The sequence below is a fragment of the Heteronotia binoei genome, chromosome 1 (genome assembly GCF_032191835.1).
Source record: "Heteronotia binoei isolate CCM8104 ecotype False Entrance Well chromosome 1, APGP_CSIRO_Hbin_v1, whole genome shotgun sequence".
Lineage (NCBI taxonomy): Eukaryota > Metazoa > Chordata > Lepidosauria > Squamata > Gekkonidae > Heteronotia > Heteronotia binoei.
In genome coordinates, this window is record NC_083223.1 from 106,866,187 (window position 1) to 106,892,261 (window position 26,075).

The 26,075-nt window shown below is 44.8% G+C and overlaps 1 protein-coding gene across 1 annotated transcript in view; it reads left to right on the forward strand.

Moving 5' to 3' along the window:
• SLC35F1 (solute carrier family 35 member F1) overlaps nucleotides 1-26,075 on the forward strand; it is a 369,791-nt gene that overhangs the window by 317,153 nt on the left and 26,563 nt on the right. The window contains exons 4-6 of the mRNA XM_060238608.1: nucleotides 930-1,089; nucleotides 3,834-3,990; nucleotides 23,511-23,563. Coding sequence (XP_060094591.1) covers nucleotides 930-1,089; nucleotides 3,834-3,990; nucleotides 23,511-23,563 — 370 coding nt within the window. The remainder of the gene's footprint in view (nucleotides 1-929; nucleotides 1,090-3,833; nucleotides 3,991-23,510; nucleotides 23,564-26,075) is intronic.

Sequence of the window (26,075 nt, forward strand, 5' to 3'; positions counted from 1 at the left end):
GGACTCTATGGCTTTGTAGCCTACTGATGTTCCTTCCCTTCCCAAACTCTTCCCTCCCCATGCTCTGCCCCTAAAACTCAAGGAATTTCCCAAACTGGAATTGGCAACTCTAGGACAGAGCCTGGGGAGATCAGAGTTTGGAAATGTGATGCCATAGAGTCCACCCTTCAAAGCTGTCATTTTCTTCAGGGAACTGTTCTTTGTAGTCTAGAGATCAGTTGTAATTCTGGAGAATTCTGGGTCCCACATAGAAGACTTACAAACTCCTCAAGCTTGCTCGCAAGGCATTAGACCACATGTCATCTAAAAATAAATATTTCTGAGAGCCAGTTTGATGTAGTAGTTAAGAGCAGCGAATTCTAATCTGGATAATCCAGTTTGATTCCCTACTCTTCCATATGTAACCACCTGGGTGATCTTGGGTCAGTCACAGTTCTCTCAGATAGGTTCTCTCAAGAGCAGGTTCCTCAGAGCTCTTGCAGCTTTACCTACCTCACAGGGTGCCCATTGTGAGGAGAGAAAGGGAAAGAAGATTGTAAACTACTCTGAGTGAAGGGTGGGATATAAATGCAACTACTACTACTACTACTACTACTACTCCTTCTTCTTCTGGGATCCCTTTATTTTTAATATGTGCTAATGCTGAGCCAAAATGCCATTCCTGCTTTGCTACCCAATTTTAGCAAGTGAGCACAAAGGCCAAGTATTCACCTCACTTAGCAGTGGCAGTAATCAGGTTTCCTAGTACTGTTAGACATCATTGCTTCCTGCTCTCACTCTGATGTGGCTTTTTGACTATGCCATGTAGCTGATAGAATGTGTCTGTATGGTGACATCTGACACCACATAAGAGTGAGTGTAGGAAGCATTGCTCTGTGTCCCTTGGTGCTTTCTTTTTTAAACAAAGATGCTCTTCTCATTTCTTACAGCTTCTGGATTGTTTTGTCATACCAGTTGTGATATTACTTTCTTGGTTCTTCCTACTGGTGCGGTACAAGGCAGTGCATTTCATCGGCATTGTGGTCTGCATTTTGGGAATGGGCTGTATGGCAGGAGCAGATGTCCTTGTTGGAAGACAGCTAGGAGCAGGTGAGTATTTGTATAGGCTATCCCAGCTGGGGGGAAATCCCAAGATTATTCTCCAATTATCAGGAAGTTCAGAAATGTCCCTAAAATGCAGTTATTAATTTAGGTTCGATTATTTTGAAAACTAACTTGTGTTTAATTGTTTAAGAAAATAATTATTTTTCATTAGAGAATAACTGATTTGGAAAGCAAGTTTTCTAACAGCTATTTTTAGGTCTTTGCATTTAGGGTTACCAGGTATCCCCTGGCAACCAGTTGTGGGTGGGGAACTTAGCAGGAGCAAAGAGAAGCCTAGATTAACATATATGGCAACATGACAACTTCAGTTCCAGAGAGCACCAGGAGTGATGTCATCATGTTGTCAATGACATGAGGACTCTCTAGTTTTTGTGCAAAAATTCTTTGGTAGGTTATTTTTACCACAGAGTTTTTGACCAAATATAAGAGCATCCCTATGGCACAGGCAACATGATGACATCACTTTGAGTGCACCCTGGAAGTGACATCACTGCCTTGCCAACAACGCAAGTGTAGGCCTTTTTTTGCTGCCAGTAAGGTTTCCTACTCAGCACTGGGAACCCAACTAGGGAACCCCAGCCCCCATTAGGGGTCTGGCAACCCTACATTCCTGTACATATTTACTCATAAGTAAGCCCCACTGCATTAAAGTGATATTTATTCTCAGAAAGTATTGATAGTATTGCACTGTTAGACCCAAGATATATTTACAAAGGCCATAGGAAAGCTCTGTTTGAATCCAGATTAATGTTCTTCACAGCCACAAGGACTTCCACTCATGGAGTGCAATTTTTCTATCTACCCTTGCTGACAGCAGTTCCAAACGTCCCCCCCCCCACATTATTCCCCTCACCCACATTGGGGGATTGGGGGATATTTGGATCTGCCAAAAGAACATCGTCATGCAGAACTCTTTGCACCTGTAGAAGATTTTAGTCTAGATCCTGTTCCTCTTGTTCGCACAAATGCTGCATAGCTGCTACAGGTATTCATTTGCATGTATGGTAATGAACTTGTACAATTTATGCTCCATGTATTGTGCAAGTAAGCGCCTTTCTTTGGCCTGTGCAGGGAATAAGTAATGTTTAAATTGGACCTAAATAATTTCACAAATTCATAGAATCACAGAGTTGGAAGGTACCTCCAGGGTCATCTAGTCCAACCCCCTGCACAATGCAGAAAACTCACAAATACCTCCCCCTAAATTCACAGGATCTTCATTGCTGTCAGATGGCCATCTAGCCTCTGTTTAAAAATCTCCAAGGAAGGAGAGCCCACCACCTCCTGAGGAAGCCTATTCCACTGAGGAATTGCTCTGACTGTCAGGAAGTTCTTCTTAATGTTGAGCCGGAAACTTTTAATTTAATTTCAGCCCATTAGTTCTGGTCCTACCTTCTGGGGCCACAGAAAACAATTCCACACCATCCTCTATATGACAGCCCTTCAAGTACTTGGTGATCATATCACCTCTCAGTTGCCTCCTCTCCAGGCTAAACATGCCCAGCTCCTTCAACCTTTCCTCATAGGACTTGGTCTCCATACCCCTCACCATCTTCGTCGCCCTCCTCTGGACCTGTGCCAGTTTGTCTATATCCTTCTTAAAATGTGGTGCCCAAAACTGAACACAATACTCCAGGTGAGGTCTTACCAGAGCAGAGCAAAGTGATATCATCACATCACATGATCTGGACACTATACTTCTGTTGATACAGCCCAAAATTGCATTTGCCTTTTTAGCTACCTCATCACACTGTTGACTCATGTTCAGCGTATGATCCACTTAGACCCCTAGATCCTTTTCGCATATACTACTGTCAAGACAAGTCTCCCCCATCCTATAGTTATGCATTTGATTTTTCCTACCTAAATGCAGAACTTTACATTTATCCCTGTTAAAATTCATTTTATTTTAACCCAGTTTTCCAGCCCATCATGATCATCCTGTAATCTAGCTCTGTCTTCTACCATATCGGCTATCCCTCCCAATTTAGTATCATCTGCAAATTTACTAAGCATTCTCTCTGTTCCTTCATCCGAATCATTTATAAAGATATTAAACAAAACAGGCCCCAGGAGGACAGATCTTTGAGGCACTCTGTCACTCCTCTCCAAGAGGATGAGAAACCATTAACAAGCATTCTTTGGGTGCAATCTGTCAACCAGTTACAGATCCACCTAACAGTAATAGGATCCAAACCACATTTTACCAACTTGTCAAATTAGCTGAGATTGTGGACGTGATGGGTGAAGCCAGCTTGCATAATCATGCCTTTCTATGTATGTTTAGTGAAAGTATGGACAATCTTTTGAAGAGGAAAACTAACAGCCAAGAAGTCTAGGCCTTCTCTCTGATGCCTAGTTATTTATGTTCACAGATTTTTAAAAAAATATGGACCAGCATTCAGTAACAGTTCCCCTCATCCCTTTTACAACCTGAAGTGCATATTCCAGGAATAGATCTCATAAACTGAACTGCTTATCTGGTTTGCACAGATACATGTATCAGCTGAGATCTAGTCACTTGATGATTTTCAGTTGAATGTGTGAACCGTATCTCTTTCAAAAAAGCATAGTGATATAAATTCTGTCCATTGTTTAATCTAGTTAGATTTATATGTGATCTTGAACTGAGATGGAAGAGCATGGAGGAAGCACTACAAATTCTATAATATAATTTTATTATTATTCTAAACAAATAATTATGTACTTAACACCTTTTTTGCTTCTAGGAGAAAATAAGCTTATAGGGGACCTTCTCGTGCTAGGTGGAGCCACTCTCTATGGCATCTCCAACGTTTGTGAAGAGTACATCGTACGGAATCTGAGTCGAGTGGAGTTTCTAGGCATGATTGGACTCTTTGGTTCCTTCTTCAGTGGAATTCAGCTGTAAGTAAGGATGAGCATCATCATGATATACTGTTGAATCAATGTAACTCCTGTGGTCACTACTTCTACCAGTTTTACCGGAAACCTGATTACAGGGGCAAAGAACCACTTGGCCCAGACCTCTGTTACAAGGTGTGACAATCCTTTCACCTGCTATAATTTCATTTAACTGGTATATTCTAGATAAAATGCTAGTTAGTGGAAAAGAAGTCTCAAAACATTGCAGTCACCAAGGAATGATTGAAAATGTCATTGCAATGTACTACAGATGCTGAAGACCAAGTAGATAGTACACACTGATTTGTATAACATAATCCTGATGAAATGCGGCCTCGCAGGGCTGTGATAGGAAGCAGAAGAGGCAAGGAGAGTTTACTTTCACTGATTTTCCAGTAGCTGCTTCCTTCTTTCCTAGAGGGAAGACATAGGACATCTGTATGCAACCTCTAATTGGCCCATATTAAACAAAGAGTAAAAAAGCAGCCTAGGAAGGTTGTCTTTAGGGTTGATTCCCAGATCTGATTTTGCAAAGCAAACAAGCTACATCCTGTTTCAGACTACTCTACAGATTGGCTATTATTTTAGTGGACTTCCAGTTAGCAGTCTAGCCAAGTTTGATCCTAGAGACAGTTCTAGGGTTGCCAGGTTGTCACCATAGAGTTTTAGCCAAATTGCTAGAGCATCCCATGAACGCGTGCCCAGTGTGATGATGTCACTTCCAGGTGACATCACTGCACTGGGCACGTTGCACACACTAGAGCTCTTTTGGGGTGGGGATCCCCCAGGGGCCAGCTCCATGTCGGTGGGTTGGGGCTCCCAAAACCAGGGGAACCCCCACCCCCACTGGGAGTCTGGGAACCCTAGACAGTTCTGTAGGTGTTTGCTTGCTTCTGAAAGCTCAGATGTTTTGTACTTTTGAGCTCTGAACTTCAGTAGTAGCATACAGATGGTTCTTTAAGTGCCTGGTTTGGAATCCCCCCCCCCACACACACACACACTCTCTAATCTCCAAAGACACTTGGAAGAAATTGGATGGACCAGGGAGAAAGAGGAGGAAAGAAGCAGGGCTATCAAACTTATGAGGGGTGGTTCTGACATAAATGGAACTTTGTGGGCCCAGGCCATATGTCATAAAATGTAATGCCATGTAGCAGAGATATAAACCTTATAAAGGATACAGATGAACACAATTAAAGATATTATTTTTTTACTTAAAATACAAACATACTTAAAACTTTTGTGATACTTTGTTTGAAATGGAAATGTGAGGGAATAGTGGGATTTGACAATGCAATTTTTAAAATAAAACATCAAGAAAAAGGACAAGGATCACAGCAGAAACTAAAGGCATAAAATGCTCTGAGCCTAGGAAAACCTGAAATGGCTGGGCATTGCAAACTTCTCTCCCACCACCCCAGGTCTACTCAGATTGGCAATGGCTCTTCGGTGCAATATTCCTCTTTGGCTGTGGGTTCTCAGGTTAGAGTTCTCAGTAGGCACCAGTTCTCAGGTCCATTCAGCAGAGACAAGCTGGCTCAAAGCATCAACCCTTTATTTACAAGGAGCTTCAACTGGCCATACAAATGCTGGAAAGTTGAACTATTTGATCCCACTCCATTGAAATACATTGCAGGGAAAACATGGAATGAATTTCCCATTGAGGTCTCTGGGCCCAGATAGACTACTCCCAGAGTAGTCTATCTGGGTGCAGAGGCCTCAATGGAAAATTTATTCCACATTTTCTTTGCAGTTTTGCAAGCCCAGTAGAGCTTCCTGCTAAAGCAGGCAAAGAAAGGGCAGAAGGAGCTGGGAACTTTGGCAGCCTTGAAGTTTAGAAGAAGAAGAAGAGGAGGAGGAGATTGGATTTATACCCTGCCCTTCACTACCCAAAAGAGTCTCAGAGTGATTTACAATCTCCTTTCCCTTCCCCTCCCCACAATAGACATCCTGTGAGGTATGTGGGGCTGAGAGAGCTCTCCCAGAACAGCTCTTGAACAGAACAGTTTTGAGAGAACTTGTAGCTGACTCAAGGTCACATCAGCAGGTGCATGTGGAGGATCAGGGAATAAAACCCGGTTCTCCCAGATACGATTCCATGTGCTTAACCACTACACCAAACTGACATTCTGGGTGTGGACAGGAGAGAGGAGAAAAGAGCTGTGGGTCTGATTAGAGCCCTGGGTGAGCTGGTTACAGCCTGTGGGCTGTAAGTTCGACATCTGTGAGTAGACCATTCCCTCTTTGTTCCTGGGGTTCTACTCTTTTAAAGTTCACAAACATTGACAGAAGACCTTGGGATTGAATCTCCAGAAGTGGAAAGTGATTGAGCCCTAAATGAGATGAAACTGGGTAAATTTGCTTAACCCTACCTAGGGAACAAAAGAATGATCCAAAGCTTGTACTTGACCCTTTCCCCCTTTTTATCACATATGGTTCTAAACTACATACATTGACTTTAAAGCACTTCAAAAGTATTAGGAAACTGCTTGGTGATTTTTCTAAAATCATTTTGGACTGTCAAAGATAAGCTAGTTTCTTTACATATTTTCAGTGCCGTTCCTTCAATTTTCTGAGGCTGGGCATCCTTTGTGCACAGTGTGGCTCTGTTTTTATTGCCCTTGTTTCTCTCTCTTGTCTCTCAGCTTGGTCAGTATTAATATTTCAGTTTAATGGATTTCAGTCATGTTCTAAATCAGTGCTCAGGAAACCATTGTTGGCCCAAAGGTAGCAGTGCTGCAGCTGAAAGGCCCAGGGGCAACATCAAGCTGTGCTCTCCCTATCAACTTGGAAGAAATACATTTCACTGGAAAACAAAATAGGACCTGCAGTTCACAAAGTAAAATACACAAAAGGGCCCTGAAGTAATTTCTTTCCCACTTGTCTTGGTGCTGATGCAGAGAAATCATGTGGTATAGTCATTTGCTGGCTATACCACTTATGACTGCAGGTGAGAGACTTTCATATGTGAAAATTACCTCAGATTAGCAAATTTCCATCCGTTGGGAAATTGCAACACTACAGTAAAGACTTGTCTATGGTTCTTCTCTTTGACATGCTAGATTTGTATTCAGGTAGTTTGTGCAAACATGTGTTATGTTCTATCAAGTTGCTTCCAATTTATGGTGATTTATGAATTAATAACCTCCAAAACATCCTATTAATAACAACCTTGCTCAGGTCTTGCAAACTGAGATTTTATTTTAAGGGAGGTGGGGGGTAATATTCAAACTCAAGAACTGCAGACACCAGTAGTCAGAATGTGATACTATCCTGGGCTAATATTCAAGTATAGAAAATACTATACCTTGCCTAATTTTTTTTTTTGCATATTTGAAATTAGGCCTGGATAATTTTCTTTTCAAAATACAATACAATTAAATCCTGAGTCAGCTTCAGCTGTCTGTACTGAAAACCACATCAGTGATCCCCAACCTGTGGGGTGGGGATCCTTTGGGTGGACATGAAATTATTGCACGGGATCTGTGAAACCCACTTGGGCTCCCCACCCCCAGAGTTCACCTTCATGCTGGCCACATCCCTTCAACTGTGTGTCAGTCCAGCTGCCAGCTGGGCCTCCCAACTGTGTTCACCTGCTCTAAGCCCCTCTCCAGATAGGTGGCATTGGGACATCCTCAGCCAGAAGCCACAACTGTGCACCAGCCTTGTCAGAACTATTTGCCTACTCATGAGGACAATGGCTCTTTGTGAGAGGCTTGGTTGGAGATATATTAGCTCACAGAGCATCCCCTTCCATCTCTGGTGGCTGCTGTAAATGAAGGCATGGGCAATGCCCTTTAAAAATGTTGTTCCAATGGTTGCTTCCTTGGACGTTGAGAGCCAGCATGGTGTAGTGGTTAAGAGCAGCAGACTCTAATCTGGAGAACTGGGTTTGCTTTCCCCATTCCTCCATATGCAACCTGCTGGGTGACCTTGGTCCAGTCACCATTCTCTCAGAACTCTCTCAGCTCCATCTACCTCATAAGGTAGGGAGAGGAAGGGAAGGCACTTTTAAGTTGATTAAAAACTCCTTAAGGTAGAGAAAAATGGTGTATAAAATCCATCTCTTCATCTTCTTGTGGGCCCATTAGTGAGTTTCCCTGGTCCTTCTTACATGTCTTCAAGCCCAGGAGAGCCCAGAGCACCAGGAAGCCATCGTGAAGGGTTGCCATCTCCAGATTGGAAATACCTGGAGATTTGGGGGGGGGGTGGAGCCTGAGGAGGGCAGGGTTTGAGAAGGGGAGGGATTTCAGTGGGGTATAATGTCATAGAGTTCACCTTCCAAAGAGGCCATTTTCTCCAGGTGTGCTGATCTCTATGTCCTGGATTTCAGATGTAATCCCAGGAGATCTCCAGCCACTACCTGGAAGTTGGCAAGCCTTATTTGGGGGACAGGAGCTTCACCAGGATACAGCATATCCCTTTTGACCACCCCAGGATGGCCCTAAGTGTGAGGGAGAAGGGATGTGTATCTGAAGTGAGCTCTGACTCAATTATTTGTTAAGTTGTCACTGGGCTTCTCATTTACTTTGCCACCTAGATTAGTAATCACTACATTACCAGCTGAGGAAAAAACCTGCAGGTGCCCAGAGGTCTGACTGTGTATTCTGGGGATAAGATCTCCCTTCTTCCAACCCACATGCCATCTCTAAAGCCATTGTGGGGACACAGCTAGGAATCCATGTCTGCATCAAGCACATTTGAGAATTTTTTCCACAAGGAACATTTGTATCACACTTTAATCATTATTTGCATTAGATTCTTTGACATGTGAGCTGCTTTGGGAGACAATTTACCACTGAAAAGGAAGTTTAAAATTGGAATAATTAAGCATCCACCAATTCATCCATCAAGGACTACAACTAGGGTTGCCAGGAGATCTCCTGCTTTTACAACTGATCTCCAGCTGGCAGAGATCAGCTCCCCTGGAGAAAATGGCTGCTTTGAAGTGTGGGCTCTATAGCATTGAACCATGCGGAGGCCCCTCCCCTTCCCAAAACCCACTCTCTCATAGATCCACCCCCAAAGTTTCCAGCACAGACCTGGCAACCCTACTACAAACTCATTGTACATCCAAATGAATTGTACATACAAACTCATTGTACATCCAAATGAATTCCCTTGAATACACATTGACTGCTGTATTAGCAAAAGCAGCTGCACCAGTAACTCCAAAGTATACAAACATAAGAAGTTTTCTTATATTGGGTCAAGTCATATACTGGCCTATACTGCCTATCCTTCAACCAGACAAATTTTCTCTGAAAGCTGCAAGATAACACCACCCATTTCATTAAATGAGCAAACATACCTAGGCCAAGGAAATAATGTCTTGCATGTGCATGTTACTATTTTGCAAATGCATGTAGATGCTGTTGTGATTAATAAAACAAATTTCATTTCAAAACATCACTAAAATCATAATAACCTTTGGTCATCATGTATTTTTTTCAATCAATGGATAGTACAGCTACTATCATATGGGGGTCTGCAAAAAAGACATCAAAAAGATGTCTCATTAGGGTTGCCAGGACCTACCTCGCTGTTGGCAGGGGGATCTTTGCTGCTGCTGAGGGGATACAAATCCATAGAGTTTGCAAAAAAAAAACCCAGTGACATCAGAGATATGATGACATCACTTTTGAGTGACATCATGTCAGGGATGTCGCACAATGATGTCCTTGTTAGGGATAGGGTTCCCCCTGCCAGCCAGCCAGCTGTCTGGCTGTGGATTGGAGCCCCAAAAACAGAGGATTCCCTGACCAAACCAGGGGGTTGGAAGCCCTAGGACTCCTCATGCTCAAAAAGGTTGGGAACCACCTTGACCTGGATAGCCCAGGCAAGCCCAGTCTTGCAAGTAAGCAATGTCAAATCTGGTTATTACTTGGATGGGAGACCTCCTTAAAATACCAAGCTGGGAGGGCAAGTGGAGACTTTATTCAGCCACCTCTCTGAATATCCTCCAGGCCCTCCCATCCCCAGTAGGACTCAGTTGCCAGAGGTCAACATGACTTCCAGGTGTAGGCACGCGCACATACACATGCACACACAAATCCAAAAAAACCCCCCAAAAAAGTTGGGAACCACCGTGCTACGTATTACCCATAAGCTACAAGTTGAGGATCTGTAATATGAATCTAAACTATGTAACATAAGAACTATGCTTCTTAGCACCTTCAAAAGAATAAAGACATGCAAGAGACCTGTGTACATGCAAGAGACCCGTGTATTTACCTCCTGATAAACACATATGAAAAAATATGATAGCACCCACTGCTATGGCTAGCTATGATTTTAAAAAGATGCAAACAGGTAGCAAAGTAACAGTCTAGGAAAATATCCTACTAAGAATTTGGATCCAGTCAAAAGATACATGAAAAGTTTTAATGATTTGTTTCTTTAAAAAAATATATAGTGCTTTTCTCCCCCCCTCCTGCCCCCTCCGGTCATTCAGAGTGGATTATAGTCCACAAAAGAGTAATAATATAAAGCATTATAAAATCATATTGGACAGTAACAAACAGATATAAGAAACAGATGAAGCCAGATGCTCAACCCAATCTTTACAAGAAATTTCTCCTGGCATACCTTATGATCAATAGGAGTTTTGAGGATAAAAACATAATAATGTCTTTGAAAATATGACCAACAAATGGATTTATAATTACAATCACCAATTGAGTTCTCAAAAATATTGCTAATTAGTTGCTGTTCTAATTTTTCTTTATTTCCAGGAGGGATTAGAATCAAATTGAATCTAGGCTGGGCATTGTCATGAGGCAATTAACAGACCAAAAGCCAAACTTTTTTTTTAAAAAAAACAGACGAAGGCTTTATTGGTCAGTCCACAAGATTTCTTTGTCTTTAGTGTAATCTTCATGTTGGTAGCTTATTCCTGAGAAGCAGGAGGAAATTATAACGCATTTATTACTCATGCATTGTTACTCTAAAGGTTTATGTATAATTATGAGATTATCCTTATATGAATACGAATGAGATATGCATCTGTTTAACTCTTTTCTCCCACTGCGTGTGGAAAGATGGATTTATTAGCACAAAATTGTTAATACAAATTTCTTTTGAGATTATTGAGTGGGGAAATGGATATTCCAAAACTGTGGTAAACACTATATCAGCCTTATGAAATAATAATTCTATTTTCACAATGCTTTTGGAGTATTCTGAAGTTCTCTACGTAATATATTGTTTTAGTTATTCCTACACCGGTTCTGGAAGTTATATGTGGATCCAGATTAAATTAGTAATTTCCACTGATTTGCCACCCCCACCCCCTTCTCACTCTGTGTCATTCCTCAAGGTCCTCTGTGCTTTAGGAATAGTATTTTGTGGAGATAAGTGGCTGCTGTGGAGGGAGAGAGGTATGACAGTTCCATTTTGCTGATGGAGAATTTAGCCTGGATCCAACTCATATTATGGTTGCTTTGGAGGGCGCTTTGAAGGGCTGCCTTGGAAGATTGACTCTGTGGCATTATACCCTACTGAGAACTTCCCTTCCCAAACCCCACTCTCACCAGGGTTCACCCCCAAATATCCAGGAATTTCCCATCCTGGACGTGGCAGCACTATTCCATTAGGCATTTTAAGTACATCAGCAGTTTGAAATGAGCCAACCTGGATCATTTTTACTAGGTCTAGGTAATTTGCTATCCCTATTTGGAAATTTCACATTTCTCATATAAACATACTCTTAAAACTGAAAACCATTTATGTTTTGATACTACCTATCACAATGTGAATGGGAAATTAATACTGGGGAGCCATCTTTGTTTGAAGCAGGTATTACTCTGAGTTTGATTCAAATTTGAAAATCATTTGCTACAGATGTTTGTCTGATCTCCTTATACCCAAGTCTCCAGATTTATTTTAATTCAGTTTTCAAACCAGTATTGACCTTTATACCACTTTATACCACTAGGTGATTGCCTAGGGCACCAACCTTCTGGGGGTGTCAAATTAGGCACCCCCATGTGACTTGGTGATGTCATCAGTGGAGGAGGCACCAGAAGTTAGCCTTGCCTAGGGTGCCAGACAGTCTGTGGCCAGCCCTGTACCTCTCTGTATGTACTGGTCATCTTCTAGATTTCAACAAGGTGCCAGTCTTTTGGATTGCCCAAAGCCAGTTCCATCATCAACTGTGTGTTTGACTGGAATTGGGAAGAATATAGGAAAGCAGGTTCATGTGTACTTTCAAGTTTTGACATGGAGACTGCTCATTATATCAAATATAAGCAATTAATTCATATCCATACTTGGGAGTTTGCACACCATTATGCTTCCATGTGCTTCTAAGCAATAAGAGGAGTCAGTTTTCAGATTTACAATGCAATCCTCCTTTTAGTGGGCTGAAACTGGAATAAGTCTCCAGAGGATTGCACTGTTAATTACCTTGCATAGAAATATCCACTTTATGTAATTAGGAAGCAACAAAATGTAAGCACTGTTAAACATTTCCTTGTCAAAGCCCCTGTTTCCCCAGAATGAATTCTCTGAGTCTTAGTTCCAAGTATTTCTAGTGGAAATGAGTGAAAATTACTTCACAGTACCTAGTGTCTTTTTAAAAATTATTAAAGAGATTTTATAATAATGAGATTAAAAGCAGAAAATAATAAGAAAAAGAAATAGAAATACAGAACTAAATACTAAAGTGAAAAAGGTAGAAAAAGAAATGAAATTACTTCCAGTTTTTTCCATGACAATTACATGTAAAATTACAAAATTTACACTTATTCTTATAGTACAAAAGAAATGCTTCTCTTATTCCCTAACACCTAGTCTTTTTGCCACCCTTAATCCTCAAATCCACATATCAGTTCATTTTTTCTCTCTTTCCTGTAAAAAGTCTGTAAAGAATGTCTTTTTTTCCTGACCAGGGAAGTAAGTTCATCCATCTCTGCAAGTTCTGTCATCTTCACCAACTATTCCTCTGTAATGGGTAATGTCAAACTTTTCCATTTTTGTGCATATAATCAGGGCTCGTTTTCGTTGCTGCTGCCATCGCGTATAAACACAAAGTTCTATTTTCTTCTAGCTGTCTAGCTGTGCATTTTGTCATAGACTCTTTCATGCATTCTTCTTCTGTTTCAAATTTTATCAAAAGTTTTTACATTTTGGCAATAAAATGTTCATCATTTGAACATAATTATGTTTCAAATGAAGTCTTCAAAACCAGGAGATTTTTAAAATCTGCATTAAATGTTTCATGTAATTGTGCATCCTTCTGTTATCAAGTGTATCCTTCTGTTATCAAATCTCTTAATTTCATTTTATATTTCTTGTGAGAAAAGTCTGTCATGATACATTAACCTTTTATGCCTAGTTTTCATTTCTCATCTTTAAAATGCTTCCTGTGTAGAAAGCCACAAAGGTGTTCTCAAAGCCTAAATTTATATTTATTCCCTACTATCAGGATGGCACATCTCATCTAATGGTTTTTAAAAACCACATTAACTTTATCATACTACATATATCCATACCAACCAAATCTCAAATCATCACCCTCTAGCTCCAATAGCCTTCTATTTCTCAACAGCCCCCAGTCTTTCATCAAGACTAAACAACGTGTAGCAAAGTATAGTTTCACACTGGGTAAACCTAAGCCTCCTCTTCCCATTGGATCTTGTAATATCTTGTATTTAACTTGTTTTCCCTTCTTGCCATATAAATGTATGGGCTCAGGGCAGATCATAACAGCAGTATAAACAATAATCAATTTAAAATTTAAGACCAGTATAAAATTTATAATACAAGTAAGCACTGTCAATAAGTGCAATATCACAGGAGCCAGAGCCACTGGACCTATAGAGCCACTGGACCTACAGAGTCCACTGAGTCTGGGCCACCTGATGAGGAGAATGTTAGTATAAAGTCCTCTGTCCACAGCATGAAAGAAGCATGGAGCAGCAGGTGGATCTACAATGACAGCATCTGACAGGTCAGGTCAGATCAACCTTGGAGAAGAGCCGGTTCTGGCTGGACTGTATCCAGGGGAAAGCACCTGCTGGAGTCAGCAATTGTGTGGACTGCCGTGATTGGCTGAGCTGTATATATAAGGACTACAGTGCCAGACAGTATTTCTCTCTGTTGAGAGTTGGTTCCTGGCGTAGCACTTTGTCACTCAGTTGTATGTTATTCACCGCACCAGTTGTATTGTATATAGTTTGTAAATACACTACTTTTATACTAGGTGCTGGTGTGAGGCTCAATTTCTTCCTAGCGTCTACCTTGTGGCAGTTCTCTGTTTTGCACTCTGCACATGAACCACTGACAGAGAAGTCAGCAAGGGAGGCCAACTTAATTGGATGTCCACTCTTTAGCCGAAGACCTGGCAGAACAGCTCCATTTTGTAGCCCCTGAGGAATGGTAAAAGGTCCAGCAGGTCCCTGATCTCAAGTAGGAGCATGTTCCACCAGGTTGGGTCAGGGCAGAGCATGCCCTGGCCCAAGTCGAGGCTAAGCGGATGTCCTTTGAGGTGGGGACAGCAGCAGATGTTGATTTGCTGAGCACAAGGCTCTTCAGAGCTTATATGGGAAGTCCCTTCATTATGTGAGTCCCAGGCCAAGCAAGGCTTTGAAGGTCAGTACCAACACCTTGAAATGGATCTGGTACTCCGTTGGTAACCAGTGTAATTGTCATAGCACTGGCCGAATGCAGGCCCACCCAGGTGATGCCATCAGCATGTGCTCCACCACATTTTGCACTAGCAGGAGTTTTCAAATCAGCCCCAAGAGCAAGCCTGCATACCAGTTTGGTGTAGTGGTTAAGTGTGCAGACTCTTATCTGGAAGAATCAGGTTTGATTCCCCACTCCTCCACTTGCACTTGCTGGAATGGCCTTGGGTCAGCCATAGTTCTGGCAGAGGTTGTCCTTGAAAGGGCAGCTGCTGTGAGAATCCTCTCAGTCCCACCCACCTCACAGGGTGTTTGTTGTGAGGGAGGAAGATAACGGAGATTGTGAGCCGCTTTGAGACTCTGAGTGGAGGGCGGAATATAAATCCAATGTCTTCTTCTTCATTGCATGGATCACTGTAACCAAGTCCTGTGGGGAAAGGTAGGGTACCAGCTGCGATAGATGATAGAAGGCAGACCAGGCAATTGTGGTGACCTGAGCCTCTCTAACAAGCAGGGAAATAGAAAGCAAGCAGTTTTTTAAACACACACAGGGTGCTTTCACACATGCTATATAATGCAGTTTCAATCCACTTCAACTGTTTGCAAGTGGATTTTGCCGTTTTACATAGTAAAATCCAGTTAAAAAGTGCATTGAAGGTGGATTGAAAGTGAGTTATTTAGTGTGTGTGAAAGTGCCTACAGTTTCCGCAGTCTGTAGTCAAATCGCAATGACAACAAAGCAACACAGTTCCCATCCTGTTTATAACAAATCCACCAATTAAACACAATCTTAGGCAGTAAACAAGAAATGGTCTCACACAGATCCCGTCTGGAGTTCTTCAGATGGCAGCTTTTCCCCCAAAGCACTTTGATCAAGCACAGTAAAAAAAAAATCATAACAATAAAACTTATTCCTTTAAAAAAAACTTTCTTGCAACTTTTCCTAATTAAACTTTTTTGCAACAATTTTAAGTCCATAAATCCTTATTAACACTTTTTATAATCTCAAAAAAAAAAAGGAGGTAACTCACCACAAGTCATTTTCTCTTTATCTTGGAGAAAATCTCTCTTTATCTCTGCAGTTAATTATTTCTTGAAGAAGTTAAGAAGTGAGAGAGAGAAGGCCTAAATTGTCCATTAAAGGCTGCACCACCAGCTGAGAGAGGTTTTACATCCAAATCCTCAGGCGCTCAGACCCGGGGCAAGCTGGAAAAAACCCTTCATTTTTACAAGGAGCTTCCATCCAAAGGACATGTGATTAATCTCACAATTTCCCTTTCATCCAGGAAGATAACATCAGCCAGAAATCACCTCTCAGCTGGTGTTCTTGACCACGATGCTTCTCCAGTAAACTGGAGATGTCAACCTACTATGTTCCTCACCGAAAGTCCCCACAGTACAGTTTCATGGTCATGCTAGTAAACTTATTATAACCATGAGAATTTTTTACGTCAACCAACTCAGTCAGTCATTTCTTGCTGTAATTTATTTGGATTTCTTTGCAACAAAGTAGTTAATACAGTTCACAATAATATGTCATCAATATTTCAGATTTGAGAGCTATCAAACATTCACACCATTGATGCCAATATATCATACCGCTTTGAGTAAACAGCTTGGTTTTCATTAAACCAGTTCAGTTTTTGTATTAGTGAGTCTTAATACATCAAAACACATGTACAGATTGTCAAGCTCCGATAGTTCAAATAACGATATCCTTTGTTTATTCCAAAGAGACTCATTTGCCCACCAAGGTCGGAATAACGAGTCGGACACGATGCATTGGATTGAAATTGGGCCACTTTATTAACTTACAACATGAACAGCAAGGGAACCCCACCAGCGGCCTGGCCAGGGCTAGGGGTCACCGCGACCGCTCCCCTGCCATTAACAGGCGAGGACCCAGCCCCCCTTCCGGAGCTGAGCTGCTCAGCTCCCTCCAGGCAGGCCCAGCAGGGAGGCCCGCACCAGAGGGCCCAAACCCAGACGCACGTCTCGGCGGAAAGGCACCCTCTAGCCGAGCCTCCTGGACAGTCTGCATTCTCCAACCCGGGTCTCCAAACCCCAAGGCCGATCATGCCAGACCCCAAAATTTCCCCCAAAGTGGGGGATGCTTCACAGTCCTCCCCTAGCCGCATAGTGTCCTAAACCCCTAAAACCTGCCAACTAAAGTGACCGCCTATTTAAAGGCACCTTCCCAGAGCCAATTCCACAATCCACTGCACTGCTATGCAGGGTAGGCGAAAAACACACCCCAGCACCAGCCAATCAGCTGGGGCGTAAAAAATTCCTACCCGGCTCCCCGAATGAGGCAACCAGCAATGCCCACATAGCAGACAGGGCGGGTGGGAGGGCCGATCGTCGACGGACTGAAGAGAGGGACGGGGAGCTAGCCGTTGACGCGGCTAAACCCCGCCCCCTGCAAAGCGCGCCCAAACAGCGCGCGGACCAACTCTCCCGCCCTGGAGGGCAAACACATCTAAGCAGCCTAGCAGCTACGCTGCAGGCTGCAAGATTACGATTGCCCACCAAGGTCGGAATAACGAGTCGGACACGATGCATTGGATTGAAATTGGGCCACTTTATTAACTTACAACATGAACAGCAAGGGAACCCCACCAGCGGCCTGGCCAGGGCTAGGGGTCACCGCGACCGCTCCCCTGCCATTAACGGGCGAGGACCCAGCCCCCCTTCCGGAGCTGAGCTGCTCAGCTCCCTCCAGGCAGGCCCAGCAGGGAGGCCCGCACCAGAGGGCCCAAACCCAGACGCACGTCTCAGCGGAAAGGCACCCTCTAGCCGAGCCTCCTGGACAGTCTGCATTCTCCAACCCGGGTCTCCAAACCCCAAGGCCGATCATGCCAGACCCCAAAATTTCCCCCAAAGTGGGGGATGCTTCACAGTCCTCCCCTAGCCGCATAGTGTCCTAAACCCCTAAAACCTGCCACTAATAAGGCCAAGTCTCTACTTAGGGCTTAGTACCCACCGGGAGGCCCAAAGCCACCCGCAACCCTTGCTGCAAATCTCTCAGAAAAAGCACGTTACCCTTTTCCGAGAGATGCACCCCATCCCCTCTGTAGAGGTCAGGACATCTCGCTGAAATATCCGGATGGGGTAAATAGTGGCCCAAACCCTTTTCAAGTAATTTTTTAATTTCTTTATTGGCTTTATACCTAGCTCTTTCTAAGGCTGCAGGGTCCACAGCATGACGCCACACTTGGCGGGGCAGCATGGCTGACCAAACTATCGTGGTCTCTGGCCATCGCTCCCTGATGCGCTGGAAGTCATCCCGGGCTTGCCACACCAAGGCCTTACCCTTCAATAACCCCAGATCATTACCTCCCAGGTGAACCATTAAGACCTGTGGAGGAGGACCCGCTCTATCTTTGAATAACAACGGCAGCAAGCCTGGCCACTGGAGGCCCCGGCGCCCCTGCCATTCGATAACCGCATGCTGGCTGAGTCCCAGCTGAGAGCCGACCGCAGTTCTCCGTGCTTGAAGACCAGCCCAAAAGACGTAGCTATGGCCGCAGATGAGAACTCGGCACCGGCTCCTCTGGCCAGGAACAGCAGCATCTAAAAAGAGAAAAACCGTTAAACACAAACGGAACCAACTCATGCACACCATCCAATGCACTCATTGCCCGTAAAAGGGGCGGATGTATGCCTTATAGGCTGAAGAACGCCAACGCCCCAGCCTCTGAATAGAGGTGGAAGGCAACCCCATAGCAGCCGCTGTCGAGGCCGCCCCAATTCTAAAGGAGTGTGTACCAAACCGCACCCCTGATAACCCTAACTCACCCAGCGCCCTAGACGTAACCGCCCAGAACTGGTGCTTCGTTAATGGTTTACCATCCATGTGTATAAACAAAAATCCGTCCTTGGGCCCGCGCACTGCCAAATAAGCAGCCAACGCATTAACTGGACACAACTCGAGCTCCGAACAACTACCCAGCTCAAGCACAGTACCCCGCTGCAACTGATCCGTCTTCGAGCGACGGACAGTAACAACCGCCTTAGGCCCCAACAACCTCAGGTCCCTCAGCTGCAAAGCCCTACCAGAAACATCGTTTCTAGACTGAGCAACCAGCTCACTCACTCTAAGCGCCCCAAAAAAGGCCAACAAGGACGCGGCATGAAATAAACATGCCTCAAAAGGCGAGGCACACACCACGCCCCATACCCTCTTCAACCCCTGCAGAATCGACGGAGACACCGGATTCCGCGTATCAGCCCTGGGTCCGGCTTCTCTAGCCCACCCCTCCAGCATCTTTCGAAGACGAAAATCTGCTGTCTCTTCCCTATAACCGAGTGCCTTACTTGCAAAAGCCAATGCAGAAAGGCACCCCCTAATAGATCGCACGGCCAACCCCTTACCTCGCAAAGACACACAATAATGGAGCAATTCCTCCACCGGGAGGGGCCAAACCCTGCGATACCCTACCTCCGCCCGAAAGTCTTCAAACTGCCGCACGGCCCGCTCGTAAGACTTCCGAGTGCTGGGCGCAATGGCTAGGCCTATCGCTCTGCAGGCTTCGGCTCTCCAATCTGCCATAGCTCCTGGGGCATTGGCACCGGCTCTCCGTCTGCCTCCGGGGCCAGCTGACGAAACCTCTCCATCTGTTTACGAGATAGAGCATCAGCCACCCCGTTGCTCACCCCAGGAACATGCCTGGCTAAAAACAATATGTTAAGCCGCAAGCAGCGCAGAGTGAAGGCCCTCACCAACCTCATTACCCTCTGCGATTTGGATGAAAGGGAATTAATGACGTGGACTACTGCCATGTTATCACACCAAAAATGGACAGTGTGATTGGCCATATCCTTCCCCCACAGCCAAACCGCAACTAAAATGGGAAAAAACTCGAGAAACGTAAGATCTCGGTTCACCCCTACCTGCGTCCAGGAATCAGGCCAAACATCCGCGCACCAATGTCCGCGAAAATAAACACCAAAGCCTAAAGATCCTGCAGCATCAGACATGACCTGTAGTTCGGCCTCAAGCATCAAGTCGTCCCTCCAAAAGGAGACCCCGTTAAACGACTCCAAAAATTCCAGCCAAACCCTCAGATCATCCCTCATGCTGCAGGTAACCCTAGTTCTATGCTGGGGCAAGCGTAACCCTGCCATAGCATCACACAGTCTCCTAAGAAAAGCCCTTCCAGGAGCAACCACTTTGCAAGCAAAGTTGAGGTGCCCCACCAACTGCTGCAATTCCAGCAGAGTGACCTTCCTCCTATGAAGAAATGCATTAATCCTATCCTTCAACTCCCCCAATTTCTGCAAAGGCACCCTAGACAACTGATCAATCGTGTCAATCTCAATCCCCAGGAAGGTCAACCTCTGGGTTGGACCTTCCGTTTTTTCCGGTGCTAAGGGTACCCCAAGTTCAGTAGTGAGCTCGGCAAAACCAGCCAGCAGCTGGCCACACTGCCCTGTCCCTACGGGCCCCACAAACAGGTAGTCGTCCAAATAATGAACCACGTCCTGCAACCCCACTTTCTTTCGCACAGCCCATTCTAAAAACGTGCTAAAACGCTCGAAAGCGGAACATGACACAGAGCAGCCCATTGGCAATGCTCTATCCATGTAAAATTGGCCCTCAAAAGAAAATCCTAAGAGATCAAAATCACCGGGGTGGACGGGCAAAAGGCGGAACGCAGACTTAATATCGCATTTCGCCAACTCAGCCCCCACCCCGCAATGCCTCACCACGGCGATAGCCTGGTCGAAGCTGGTATACCTGACAGAGCATAAATGCTCTGGGATCCCATCATTCACTGACTGCCCCCTAGGAAAAGACAAATGGTGAATCAAACGAAATTCACCAGGCGTCTTTTTGGGCACCACACCTAAAGGCGAGACCCTCAAAGTAGGCACTGGAGGCTGTGAAAAAGGACCAAGGATCCTTCCCTCTGCCAACTCCTTAGCGATCTTGTCTCTAACAACCTGTTCCAAACCTTTAACAGACTTAAGATTTCTAGCCATAAATGCAACTCGAGGCCCCTGAAAAGGGATCCTAAACCCAAACTTAAAACCCTCCAACAGGTACAAAGCGTCCACCCTCCTAGGATACTTAGCTAGCCATCGCTTAAGCGGTCACACCCTTATCGGGCTGGGGCCCTTTCTTGGCTGGAAAAGCTCCTCCGCCCCCGCCAGGCTTCTTTTGATTCCTGCGCCCCCGGGCTCTAGGGCAGCTGTCAAAGGCGTGGGATCCACCACACAAGGGGCAGGCGTGCTTGAACTGGCACGCCTTTCTATTACACACCCCCAGGGATCCAAAGTCCCAGCAGAGCAAGCGGGGTTGAACCGCCTGCCCCGCTGTACCGCGGGGAGAGCTCGACGAAGCGGATGAGGACGCCCTACTCACTAAGTGACCACTATCTGATCGGTCACCCAGGTTAGGCCTAGCCGGAGACATAACCTGCAGCCAAAGCTGCTGGTGAATCCGATCCCACTGGATGGACGGATATAGGGCAGCCCGCATTCTAAATTCCTGGTCGTACTGTAACCAGGCTGATCCACTAAAGGCAGTATAACCTTTATAAATAATGTCCAAATATTGGAACAATGATGCCGCCCGCCACGGCTGCGCCCTGGCAATTACCCCAGCATAAATGCAGAACCCAGGCAACCAATTAGCCCATGTTCTGTCAACCTTTCTCTTCCGCAGCTTCTCCTTCTCCTTTTCATCTAATTCCTCCTTGTCTTTCTTTTCCATTTCTCGATAAAGAAGGGAAAATATGTCCACATACTCTCCCTTCAAAATCTTCTCCCTTGTAGCAGGAAGCAAATGGTCCCCGAGTGGCAAAGCAACCTCCCCAAAAGGCAAGTCTGTAAAAGGCACCATCCCATACTGCGATGGTGCGCCCAAAATGGGACCAGACCAACTCAACTGCCCTGTACCCGGATGAACACAAGGTGTGCCCTGCCCCCCTGGCCAAGCCCAATTCTGCACCAGCCCAGCCCCAGCAGGAGTAGGCACACCTAAGCCTATCCCTGAGGTGCCAAGCCCGGCTACTGTAGCAGGTCCCCATGTTCCCCATGGCCACACCTGCCCAGACCCAACTTGCGAACCATCACTGGACCTACCTCCAAGCCCAGCCGGCACTACCGGCAAACCGATGCCCGACGTCCGCGCCTCCTCCACCGCACCTGCATCAGGGCCACTGGAACCAGCATCCTTGCCAGGCACGACTCCACCAGACCTGCCCTCAAGAATGGACAACCTGGTGAGAATGTTAGCCTGCCTTGCCTTTTTGGATTGCCTAACCTCGCCCCCTCTACTCAAGGAAGGAACACCCGCCACCTGCTCTAAGGCCTGCAGCCTGCTTAAAATACTATAATCCACCATCCCATCACCCTCCTCATCCGAAGAGGATGACGGAGGTGGTGGCCTCCTGGCAGGAGCTTTAGATGGTCTGGGTGCAGGCTTCTTGCCCTTAGACTTGCCTGAACCTTTACCCCCAGACATTTCGCCCACTTGCCTTATAAAAGGGGTAAAAACAAATGGCCGCCCAACTGTCTTTTCACCCCTTTCTCAAAGAACCTAAAATGGCCGCCCAAACTGCCTAGCAACAGTCCCAGCTACCAACACCTCAAAATGGCGCCCAACTGTCTTTCGGCCCCTCTACCAAGGAACCCACAAAATGGCCGCCCAAACTGCCCAGCAACAGCCCCAGCTACCACAGCCTAATGCTGCTCCACTATAACCAAGGGTGGTGAGCGGCTTTTGACCGACTCCACCTCCCGTGAATACCAATGCCACCTGAAACCCTTCGCCTGGCCCACGCCTCCACCAGGATTCAACTCAGGATTTTTAGTAGCCCAAGCTGCAGTACAGCAGCTTTAACACTCTGGGCTACCAAGCTTATGCAGCATATAATCACTAACACCAAATACAAGATAAGGAACCCCAGCAACCACTCCACCAGGCTAGACTAACCACCCAAACTCCACCAGGCTAGGCTAACCACCCCAACTCCACCAGGCTAGGCTAGACTAACTACTTGAACCACCCAGCCCCAAGAGCCACTCAGCCTGCCGCCGTCAATCCGCTGCTCAGAGAAGCCGATCCGCCGCACACTGAGGCCGCCGCCGTTCACGAGGCGCACCGATCCGCCACACACTGAGGCCGCCGCCGATTGCGAGGAGCACAAGGAGACTAAAAGCACCCCTCGCTCACTCTGAAGCCTCAAACCGCCGCCAACACAAGCCCAGGAAAAAGGCTCCCCAAGAGCCTCCCGAACGCTGCGCTCCCGATCGTCGACGGACTGAAGAGAGGGACGGGGAGCTAGCCGTTGACGCGGCTAAACCCCGCCCCCTGCAAAGCGCGCCCAAACAGCGCGCGGACCAACTCTCCCGCCCTGGAGGGCAAACACATCTAAGCAGCCTAGCAGCTACGCTGCAGGCTGCAAATTACGATTATTCAGACCTAGAGATGCTTACAGGACAGGTAACTGAAAGAACTGAGGAATCAAACCACATACAGAGATATATAATAGGGATTTACAACCGTTACTACTTTGGCGGGAACTTCTACCTTAAGGGTCAAATGTTACCATAATAAACAACAAAGGAGAAAGAAACGCATATCAAAAAGATAAGGACTTTGAAACCACTAGAGCAAAACAGTATTTCGAGAGACTCTAAACACTCCATGGCCAGATGGCTATAGCTATTATGTAGTAAATACCAAAGATCAGCTTCTAAGGGAAAGATATATGCAGGAGCTTGACACAGACATAGAACTGATCGAACAGATCTGTCTGCATTTAGCCTGTGCAAATGTTATCTCATGTTTTATTTTTTATTTTTAAAAAGTTTATTTTTCCTATAGTAAGCTAATTAGAAAGACTTTGAGCTCATCATCATATTTTATTTTTACTTCTTTTCCAGTGCCATAATGGAACACAAGGAGTTGTTAAAAGTTCCCTGGGATTGGCAAATTGGTAAGAGCATGACTCAGTTCTTTAAGAGAAATTAAAGAAGGAATGATGTGTGTGGGGAAATTGGGAATGTTGAAGGTTGCAATGTTACTGAATAGCACTTTCTAGCATATTAGGCCACACCCCCTAACATCACACCAGCCAGAACTGTGTTCCTGTGCATTCCTGCTCAAAAAAATCCCTGTTCTTATGTATGCAAATCGCTAGTTGCTTCCAGGGAGATACCTAAATATATGACCTTCCTGGACTATCGCCACCCCAGCATTCTATTGAAATGATCATGTACAATGAACCATGTTTCACTTTACTGTTAAACAAATATTCCATTTTCAATTTGAGAATCTAGTTCATAGGTTCAGGTATCTTTGCTAAACACATGGTTTTCTTTATATTAATCAACATTTAGGTATGATCTCTACATTTGATATTTGCAACAGAATGCTCTAAGAACAAGGTACACATGCTGAATAATGTAAAATGGCAAGCTGAGCACAAATGGCTCTGATAATGAGACCTGAGATAATGTGTTGGTAATGTGTCCCTATTAACCTACTTCCAGAACCACATCAAAAGCAGCAGGTTCAAAAGCACTCTTAGTCTGCTAGTGACAAAAAGGAATCCCTGAGCACTGGAGTGACACACTAGTCTGTTGCTTCTCTTGGGCTTTTGCTCATTAGTCTCACTAATTATCCCAAAACTTTAATAGCGCCCATGCACATCTGTCAGGATGTTCCACTACAAGGTTTTTTTTAGCAATTTTACAGTATCGTTCCCAGACTAAACAACAAATCAACAGAGTTTCTCACTACCTTCAAGCAGCACAGAGATTTAAGCTCCTTCTGGGTCTCATTTCCCTTTTAGGGAAGGAGAGTGACATTGAAATGTGGTGCAAATTTTCTAGCTAAGGCAACAATAATTGCAGTTTTCACAGGCAGAAGCACTGCAGCATCTCCAAAATACTCCCTAAACAATCTCCAAAATGGGTCCCCTTTCCTTCCTTTCTAGATTGCTTATTTTTTAGCAAAACTGTGCACCACACACACCAGCTAAAGCAGGGGTGGCCAACTGTGGTTCAGGAGCCACATGTAGCTCTTTCACACATGTTCTGTAGCTCTCAAGCCCCCACCACTCTGTTTGCCAGCTTGAAGAAGACATTTGTCTCTTTAAATAATTTCTCCAAGCCAAGCCACCCGGCAGCTTGGAGAACACATTTGAAGTTGCATTTTTTCCACCGCTCCCTCCCTTCCGGCTCTCAAACATCTGACACTCATGTCTTGTGGCTCTCAATCGTCTGACATTTATTCTATGTGGCTCTTACATTTAGCAAGTTTGCCCACCCCTGAGCTAAAGTATATTACAGCATGCATTCTGGCTTTCTTTACCTCTTGAAATGTAGCTCCAAATTCTTAACAGTCCTTATTCGAGTAATCTCTCCTGAAGACCACAAATATACTCACCCATTTAAAAGCCACCTATAATTAGGGATGTGTGTATTCCATGCTAAAAATAAAGCAGCCCACATTTATGTCAAAGCTGAATTCTGTGATCTGAACCAATTATGCAGTTATGCTGCCCATGGTGAGACTTTTAACTAGACACATCTCAACTTACACTTTTGTTCCACTGCTACATAGGCTGTCTCCATTATGAATTCCTATACAAGTAGCCAGTTGTTGAAGAAGAACCTGCTAATATTATAAGGCTGCATTATTTCATCATAATGGATAGAAAAGATAAATGTGTGTGAGTGAAAAAGTTTGCCCTTTATGTCTGCCCTTAGATCAATGCGTTTTAAAGTTAGTACTCAATTGCTTGCCAATTTTGATCACATCTAAATATTGATCTTTTGCTACTCAAGTACAATCTTCAAAGCAATTAAAATATGTCCTCAGAGATCTTTGTAAGCATATAGTGGTCTCTTTCTCTTATAAAGAAATCAAATTAAGCATTATATAGAATGGTGGTTACTTTGAATATCAACCAATACGAGTTTTGCACTATCATACAAGGAAAAAGAAAGTTCAAAAAAGGGAAAGATCAGCAGCCAAAGTTCTCTGCTTAAAAAATGTGACTAGATGAGAAAAGGGCTCACACACTAGAATATCAGTCTGGTTTCATGTTGACATGCCAGGTGTAGCACAGCCTACTCTGTAGTATGGTCATACAAAGATTGGTGCATGCCATATTATTTCAGTGAGCCAGAATAAACCCCTGTACACCTGTGCACATTTCCAGCCATATCAAAAATGAAAGAACCTGTTGATCAGTGCTTAGACTCTGAAGCTGAAAAGCAACTCAGTTGTTATAAAGCACCCATACATAAGGGGGTCTTTAAAAGCGAGGGGGAGGCAGATTGGCTGCTTCTGCTGCCTAGCAGGAGGCGGCAGAAGCAGCCCCAGTCTCCTCCTCATTTAAAGATCTCCATGGGGGGCAGGGATGGGGCACAGGCAGGGGGGCAGCCTGGGGCAGCAAAATACCCAGCGGGCCACCCCCCCCAACAGTCCATGGAAAACTT